Source organism: Montipora foliosa, chromosome 6 (genome assembly GCF_036669935.1).
Source record: "Montipora foliosa isolate CH-2021 chromosome 6, ASM3666993v2, whole genome shotgun sequence".
NCBI lineage: Eukaryota > Metazoa > Cnidaria > Anthozoa > Scleractinia > Acroporidae > Montipora > Montipora foliosa.
In genome coordinates, this window is record NC_090874.1 from 14,097,698 (window position 1) to 14,106,995 (window position 9,298).

Consider the following 9,298-nt stretch of genomic DNA (forward strand, 5'->3'; position numbering starts at 1 on the left):
CTTGCATCTCTGGAGGAGAGGGCAGGGAGAACCTCGGTTAAAACAATCCAAGTCTATGAAGCAAAATCAAAACACCGTTCCCTATTGGTCTACTAGTTTGCAGAGAGGTAATTTTCAGCAAAAGAGCTCTTAGTTCAACTTGCTTTGTCTTGATAAGTGTACTTGACGATAAAGGATTACATCTAACTCATTCCACGGCTTGTTCTGGCTTTATAATCGTTTTAAAGTTCCTTAACATAGTTTTCAAGCAACAACGAAGACGACGGCTCTGAAAACGTCAACTAAAAATATAGCCCCGACAGTCGTGTCTTGATCATTTCGAGTCGTTGCGGGTAAAAATTGCAACTGTACCAGCAACTGATTCAGGAATCAAATTGATGCAAACGACCGTAACGTTTCCGAGGAGAGTTGACCATTTATCGTAGGGTGCTCGCGTCCTCCACGTAACCTCATATTTAGCCTTTTCACGTCTTTCTCAGGAAAGGATCGAAAAGGGGGGTCATCAATGCCGGCAAAGAAGGCATTCATGACCCCCAAAGGGAAATTGCTTTGAGTCATCTTTTTTCTTCGCGTTCATGAAAAATCTGCAGAGGAGTATATGTTGAGGTCTACAGCTGGAATTTCCTCTACTCAAATAGTTCAAGGAGGCTCGAAGCAGTTTCAACGCTTCCAAGTGACGCTCCGATTAGAAGGATCGGCACCACAACGTTGTATCATGTATTGGCAATATTGTGGTACCAAATGAAACACGAATTTTTGCTGAACAAGATACAGTCATTATTGTGACGTAATATGTCACCGTGGAAACGGGCAAGCCCTGTAAAAACACCCTTTGTTTTGTCTTTAGTTGCTTATATCTCAAAAACGAACTCGGTGACACCCATTTTTTATTTCATTTTTTTTTATTTCAGAAGGGCATGATGAAACTTTCTGCAAAGTTTTAAAAAATTCTGTCCAGTGGATTCAGAGGCATCTCAATTTTGTGATTTTGTTAAGGTAGCTGTGAATCCTCTGGACAGAATTTTTTTAAACTTTGCCGAAAGTTTCATCGTGGCTTTCTAATCACTTTTCAGCAATGAAAAAGTTTGTTTTTGAGATATGAGCAACTAAATCCAAAATTTTTTCTAGGCTTTCCTGTTGCCAATGTAACTTATTACATCACGATAATGATCACATCGTGCTTGGAAATAATCGGTGTTTCATATGGTACCATAACCTTGCTACAGTAACGTGATGCAGTGTTGTAGCGTTATTCGATCTGAACAGAGAAAATGTTGAAACCCTTTCGAGCCTTCCTAAAGTGCCACTACGATGAAAATTTTGCACGTCCTTTTTTCTTTAGATTTTGAAAATAGACGTACTAAATAGGTATCATGCCAATTTTTATCTCAAAATTCCCACGGAAAGTATGATTATTGTAACGTAGTTTTTCGTTTTTCGCTGTCCGCCATACTCGAACGGCAAATGACCGTGAGCGAGGAGAAGGGTTGGGTCTAGCTGGATCGCCTGGGGTCTGACGTCATATGAGCAACGCTCAAAATAAACGCGGCTAATTTCCCATGCCGTCTATGAGATGTGTGAGATCGCCGAGTTGCTTTTTGCTGATATTATATACATTACTCCCTGATCGACTTGTTCGCTTTGTCGAACGCCCATAACCTGCGATCAGGCGTTTTTTTTTTTTTTATCAAGGGCGGACAAGGGATAATAGGGAGAGGGCATGATCTCAGGCTAAACGCCCACGAAGCGATGCGCGTATGACGTCACGAGCCAAGTCTTGCGTGAAGACCGCTTACAAAATAATCGCAGGCTTCTCCAATGCCGTCCGAGTAATGGCGGACAGATTTTTAGCGGTTTTTGGGTGGCTATTTCCCGACTTATCTCGCTTCTATAGTTCCAAATTTAAATGCATTTTATTATTTTGAACATATTGACTTAATTGACGTTGAAAAATTCGAAAAGAAAACCCAAATTTTTCGTCGTAGTGGCACTTTAGTCTGGTAGAAATGGTTAATTCGTAATTTAATTGACCAGGTGAATGACAGTGAAACGAAAATGGGCACATGGGAAGTTCTCGTTGTCCTTAACATTCTGAAGTATAATAGGCTATCTTAGTCACGTGACACGTCACGTGACCATTTGTTGAAAAATAGCACGCTTTTGAAGAACAGGTGGCGGTTTAAGCATTCAATATCAAATAAAAACGCTTTGCCAATGCAAATGAACTATTTACAACTTTCAGGTTTGGAATGACTGTCCACGATTCTTAAGAAAATTTTTAAGAGGGCAAAGGTCACCTTTGAGTCCAAAATACGGACTTTGATAATTTATAATTCCAATTTTAAAACTCGAGGAAGATCATTCCAAGTGTAGAAAGTTAGATATGTTAGATGTCTATCAAAAACGCTAATTTATCTGTAGCAATGAACTTCGCCGCCGATTCGCTGATTTACGATATTGTGAAATTTTGATCACGTGACTCGTCAGGTGATCAATATTATATGTTAAGGCAGAAGAGGACAACATTATTTATCTTCAAAGTAGGTTTCACCTTGTTCCAGGATATCTAGTGAGAGATATAGCCGATCAAACATATTTTCCGGACGTCTTTTACACCTAGGCCTTAAACAACTTGAGTAGCTCTCGTACCTCTCCTATTGAGAGCCAAAATCTTTTCCAAGCATTGATGTCACATCCGGGTTTTTTTTTTGGTAGTTAGTTTCAGGCCTTTGAGCTTCAATAAACTCTTGAATTGTTGACACTTCTTTACTACTGTTTGTGTTTCCAAAGTTTTCTTTATCGATCGTGAAGTATGTTATTAACTTAATTCGGGATAATAAAGATCGCTTTCGCTATGAAAGTCTTCTGATCCATTGTCTGAATCTATAATTGCGTGTCAGTTATTATAACATTTGCATTTTAAGGTTTTATAGTGAAACAAAACAATAAAGATTCTAAAGATTGAAATCCTGATTCAAAGATGTCGTTCAATCAGGTTTAGTAGTAGCCGTTGAGCGACTGAGCTCTCCGGATCACAAGTCGACATGGATATGGATATGGATATGTATATGGATGTTCTGCGCAAGCACCGCGTGTTACCGTTTGTGCGCGCGCGTTTCCTCGAGATTCCGAATCACCAATGATCCCCGAATTATTTCGACTTAAGCTTGTTGCAAAGAGCCCCAATGTAAAGATGTCCAGGTATAAACGAGCGTAATTCTCGACTCCTTTTACAGCAAAATGTATGAAATGGGTTTATCAACTGTGTCGATATTTAAAAGGAATTCTATGGGTCTTAATGATGTGCATCCGACCAGTCTGAATTGACCGGTGAACTAGAAATGGCTGAAGCTATCAGACAGGAAGTTAAAGGATTGTGTCAGAGAAATGCTATCGTTGCTCACATCCTCAGCTGGAAGACGACAAGGCAGCAGAGTACAAAACTGACTACAAACGTCTCTTGACCAGTGAGACAAAAGAACGTCCCACCTCACGCGTCTCATTACAAGCCACAAAACTGGGTTCAAGAGCGGTATCACGCGCAACGAGTGAGTCCTCGAGAGGATTCGATCCCATACTCGCGGGATATCAGCGCAAGAGAGGATGTCCAGAGCACCCACACCCGGTGAGCTCGTCATCAAAAGGTCCTTCCTCCCGATGGATTTGAACAGCACATCCTCAGAGAACAGTGACAGAGTGAACATGAAGAAATGGGAAGATCTGTCCGATGACTCTGAGGATGAAATAGACCATAATGAAGAGCACACAGAAACAGAGAATCCTGGAGAAGATGGTACTTTGCTGAAAGCACCGAAAGAAAAAAGCGAATCCGCTTTGCGGGTTCCTGTAACTTACCCGACAAAACAGGACTTTTCAGAAGATCAAGCGGTCGCGCTTCCTTTTGGCGATAGCGAAGAAAACGAAGATCAAAATGACACGGAGCTTTTGAAACTTGCTGACGAAATCAGTGAGCGGACCATTTCATCACCTAATCTTTCAGATACCGAAAAGTTTGATGAGGGCGAGGCGTACGTTGACCCGAAAACACATGAAGCTCCCTAAACCCACAAACGAATGAACAAATGAAAGAACGTATATAAGTGTACAGAAAAAAAAATAAAAATTTATTCTCCTTTTCGTGCATGGAGTCATCGTATGTGTTTGTACAATTAAAAGCAAGTTGAGTGGAAAGAACATCAAGAAAGAAATAATTCTTAAAAAAAAAAAAAACCTCACTATTAAAAATGAATTGAGAGTCATCTATAGCCTTTCATGTCTTTTGCCTTATTAACCAAGTGTTAACAAACAGCACCAGGAATTCAAAGCTCGGAATGTACATTTGACATGGAACGCTTTCCTTTTGTCAGAACTGGCCGGTGCACCCGTCAGTTTGCAAAGAAATGCAACGGTTCTGAAGGAACACTTGCACCATGATCCCTCGCAATCTTCCGGAGGAGTATATAGCATCCTCGAAGTGCGTTAATTTGAAGGCGTTGTAGAGTTAGTCCTTCCAAATGCCAGGTCACTCTGGCCGGTTAGTTCTGCATGTCAAATGGAAAGCGCCCATAGTTGGATGTAACCCTTTTCTGGAGAATTACGAATTTAACTGAAAAGTAACAATTCGAAGACCTAACGTTTTGACGCTCCTGTTTAGTGCCTTTATCAGGGGTGATCTAAATTTGTCGCAGAGTCCTTTTATATGATAACCTATTAGCCCAAAAAGGCAAGGGTGTGTTCATTTTCTTTTTGTAAGATGCAAAAAGGTGTCAGGTATAGCAGGCTGCCATCATCACAGTTCTAAGGAGCGTGGTGGCATTGTTTATGTCTGATTGTCACCAATCTCGTCCCCAGAGTCCACTTTTCTTTTGATGGTCAGAACCAAGAACCCGGACTCAGGCCGCTTCAAATTTATGCGCACTCGTAGTGAAGGTCCAGTTTTGGAACCGTTGACAACCCTTGTTGTTTCAAATTTCTGAGCGTGCGTAGACGAGCCGAAAGTCCGTGATTTGCGGACTTCCTGGCTTGGAAGTGGCCAGAGTCCGCGTTCTCGGTGCTATGAAAAAGGAAAGAGGGCTGCGGAGACGAGATTGATTGTCACTGGGTGCAGTGACACCTTCCATATTCTCACTTATGTCCAGAAATGCAAGAAATTAGACGCAAGCCCAATTTTGATATACAACACAAAGTGTCCCTTCAAGTCTAAGCATTCCCCACCTATTTCTAACAATAAGATTTGAGTAAAGGAAAGCGATTTTTTTAGGTCAAAGTAAATGCAGCAGTTTTTCCTTTCTTGAGGAGTAGCATTTGGGGACACTTTGTGACGTTGTTTGTATTCCTTGACACAAGTGATGTTGAAGTTATGGCAAATCCAAGTGCCTCTAATTACTTGAATTTTTGGACTATCTGTCCACATTGGGGTTTTGTAAACGGACAACATTATAATCATAACATCCACTCAAACCACTTCTCCCTATTTGGTGAAAGTAAACTGATTTCCTAGTTCGAAATAAGTTTGAAGATGAAATCAAAGAAAGCACGAGAGGCTCAACAAAAGGATAAACGTTTTTAATCGGGTTCCTATGTTAAAAAAGGACCTTGAAATTTCACGCGTCTGAAACAAATTTTAAACTGCACAGATCTTGTTTAAAACTTCTTTTTCATGGTCATGATTGAAAAAGGTGTCAACATCTTCATCAGAGGAAATCAGATACCATATGTACAAATGTACAATATAGAAGAGATTCTTTTGTGAAAATAAGAACCAATTAGAAAACTACTGTAAATACCATTTTTATCAGAACCTATTTAGCCTAACTTGGAAAAATCTAGGTTCTTATATGTGGGTGTTTACTGTACCCTGTACAGTACTCGTTCCCGTAAAGGATCGGGAGTGAATATTGTGTTTTCCGTTGCGCATCAACGTAGAAAAACACGAAATTTTAGAATTAGCAATTTTTTGCCCAAGATTTTGCCCAATCCCCACCCCCTCCTGTCGCTGAACTGAATGTCTATGTTTTGTTCCTACGCATCTAATTCCCTGGAGTTCCCTTCCAGTACTCTCCCAATATACATTGCGTAAAATGTAAGCAAAAAGCGCGTGAGGTTTCAGTGGATGTTATCGTGTGCTTTCCGTTGTAAACCGAAAAATCGACTTAGAAAAAAAGAGCGCAATTTTTGACACGACATTTCGAAGAGCTGCAATCTCGAAATTGTTGTAAAGGAGATGTTAAATAGTTGGAAAAATGAATAGAATTATTTTTTCACAACTGAAATATAAATCTCTTCATTTAACAGAAGCTTACTTTAATAACTTATGATATTTCACTGAGTATGCTATGGTCCTTAGGTCTTCTTTCTTTCAAGGTGTTCGTTAAACGTGATTTCACAGCCATCTTGCACCATTTGTTGTAAAATTCTGGCAATATTCCGAGCATCATCCATACCGCTATGCGGCCTTCCTTCAAAAGTCATACCAAGATTGTTTACCATGTCCTGGAGAGTTCCTCCTTGCGTTTTGTAAAAATTTCTGTACAATTTTCTAAGATTGATCCATTTCCTGGCATACTTGGGCACAGGGATTAAACAGAGATTGCACTGGATCAAGAAAAAGCGACTCATGTCCCACGGACTAGAAAGTAAAACAAGCTGCGACTTAATAATCAAAAACCTTTCATACATGAAGATTACTATAATTGGAGCTAGGGTTTCCAGATTTGTGTTACATAGATGAATTTCTCCCAGTGGACGTTTCGATCACATGAAGTTGCCTTTTACAAAATAGTGACTCAGCCACATGACCACGTTGGTTATGTGTCAGTGGACTGAACAAAACGGGTAAGCGATTCCTCCTCAGCTATCTACGGTAGGCAACGTTTTTGTAATAACTTCTCAGCTAAATTTCATAAGCTGCTCTATCCACTAAAATGCGTACGAATTGGAATACTTAAAGATTTCCTATTTAAGTGGCTGGAGCGCTACGGTTGGGGCACGAGGAAAGTGTCCTTTGAGAAAGTACCGCAAACTCACATTGTTTCATATCACTGTTGTTTGTAAAATGGTTGTACCTTGGGAAAAGTTCCTTGCAAGATTTACATACTGAAGTCGATTTAATTTAGTAAAACATGAAACGGGGAAAATATGGGATATATTTGGACAAATTACCGTGATCAGATAAAGGAACAAGCGGTCGAGTGAGCGACAATAATAATAATAATAATAATAATAATAATAATAATAATAATAATAATAATAATAACAATAATAATAACAATAATAATAATAATAATAATAATAAAATAAATAAATAAATAACACCTTTATTTTATATAGCGATAATTCGAAGGTTAAAAACTGCTTTACAATGACAATGAATTAAAAACTAGATAATAGAATTATGTAGATAAGAATAAAAGTAAATATTTACAAAGAATGTTTTTATAAAAAGGGGCATAGTCAAATAATTTTTATAAAACCTAGTATCTAACGACAACATCTTTAACCAAAAGATAAATAAAATAAAATACAATTCATTTCGATTAAAAGTGAAACCAAGAATATTACAAAGATCCTAAAATACTAATAGCGTTTAAGCGGCAATCATCAATGAAATCCCCTTGTGGGATTTTGTGGAAGGGTGTCCTGGAACCTCTTACGCATGTGTGTACCGACCTTAAAATCTCAAAAGAAAGCAATGTTCTAATCCAACTAATTGTAGTGTGATACGGTTCCTCATTCTTTTCTGAGAGCTTCTCGGCTAAGCGCTTGAGAAAGCAGTTGCAGTCGACTCCCATCCCGCCGTTGGTTCCAAAGACTAGGGGAGTAAAAGATCCCATTTCAACGTCCAGTACCCTCTGTTGGTACTTCCGCTTTTTCTCCTCCTCCTGCTCCTTAAAGATTGTGGATGTTGTTTTTCCCTGGTTACACTTGGAGTTAACATGCGTTACTCTGACATCAAAAAATGCTGTAACTCCACGAGACCAAAAGCCCCCTGCCTTGAAATCCAGTCTTGCCTCCGGGCTTGTTACGGCGCTTCTAAGATTGAATCGCTCATTATCAAGAGGTTGTAGTTGTGGTTCGACTTCAACGTTGCTGCAAACCTTACCAACAAGTGAGGTGAGTAGGTTGCGAACACCATCGAGTCTCTGCGCCACCAACCCTCCCTTTTTGCATGACAGAGCATGGCAGACGGTGTACTTCTGACCACAAGCAAAATTGCTTGGTAAGTCGGACAGAGGCATGTTATACCTTAAACGCAGAGAGTCTCTGAATTCTTGTTTATTCAGCGCTAAACCTTGATCGACAATAGGTACTGCGGTAAGCCATGAGCTCGCACCCTTGTCTCTCAATTGGTTAACTGATCGCAGCAGATCCAAGGGTAGAGCGGAATCAATACTTTCCATTCTCGATTTCACCGACACAGTTTTCAAGGCTTGATGTTGTCTTTTTAACTCCTCTATGGAATTCTCGCCTGCCACCATGAACATACTCTGAGTGGTAATGGAATCTACGTGCGATGCTGTTATTGACGTGGAAGCAGCAAACTGCTGTGGAGCTTCAAACCGTAAATCAGGTATGCCTAGCCCTCCTTTAGCTGGTGACAGGGTGACGAGCTGACGCAGATCACTAGGGAGGGGCTCCGTTTGACCGAATAATGTTGGTAGAAGTAAGTCGTCGATCGCCTCTTGGATTGGGTCAACGTAATCTTGAAACGACTCTATTATGCGCATGAAATAGGTAAACTTGGATTTATAACCCCTCGTGAAAACAATGTAGGCTGCATGAGGCTGGCTCCTTGCTATCTGAGATAGTGCTTCGAGTTCTCCTTTCCATCTAAGGACCTTTTCCCGGCAATATTGATCTTTGAACTCTTGAGATCCAATGACAGCCCCCAAGTGGCGCTGACCCTGAGATGTAATATTGACCTTATCTCCAAACACCCTCTTTGCCTCATCTACAAGTACGTCCGACTTGACAATCAGCCAGCTCTTTGATCCATTCACAAGATAACCATACTTCTTTCCTTCCTGACTCAGGTGATTGTACCAGTCATGCAACTGCACAATTTGTCCAGCCCCTGCCGAGTCGTCGGCTAGCCATACTTGTTTAACCCCTGGTGTGCTTGTCCTTAAGCTCTGGATCATGATTGATGTATTAACCGAGTACCAGGGCATGGCCAAGGGATCCCCCTGCGTCGTACCCTCCTGTGAAAATATCTGACCTCCACCGTAAATAAAAAGCTTTGAAGGGCTTCTGTAGGTGTTTATAATATAAAGTGACATCTCCTTGCAGGTTATCTGGA

The 9,298-nt window shown here is 40.3% G+C and overlaps 1 protein-coding gene and 1 pseudogene across 1 annotated transcript in view; one reads left to right on the forward strand and one right to left on the reverse strand.

Moving 5' to 3' along the window:
• The first annotated feature begins 2,980 nt into the window (after positions 1 to 2,980).
• On the forward strand, positions 2,981 to 4,102 carry LOC138005062 (uncharacterized; annotated as a pseudogene).
• A 67-nt stretch (positions 4,103 to 4,169) lies between these two features.
• The window catches only part of LOC138006768 (3'-5' exoribonuclease 1-like), a 16,337-nt gene continuing 11,208 nt past the window's right edge, over positions 4,170 to 9,298 (reverse strand). The window contains exon 5 of the mRNA XM_068853282.1: positions 4,170 to 6,628. Coding sequence (XP_068709383.1) covers positions 6,343 to 6,628 — 286 coding nt within the window. The 3' untranslated portion in view covers positions 4,170 to 6,342. The remainder of the gene's footprint in view (positions 6,629 to 9,298) is intronic.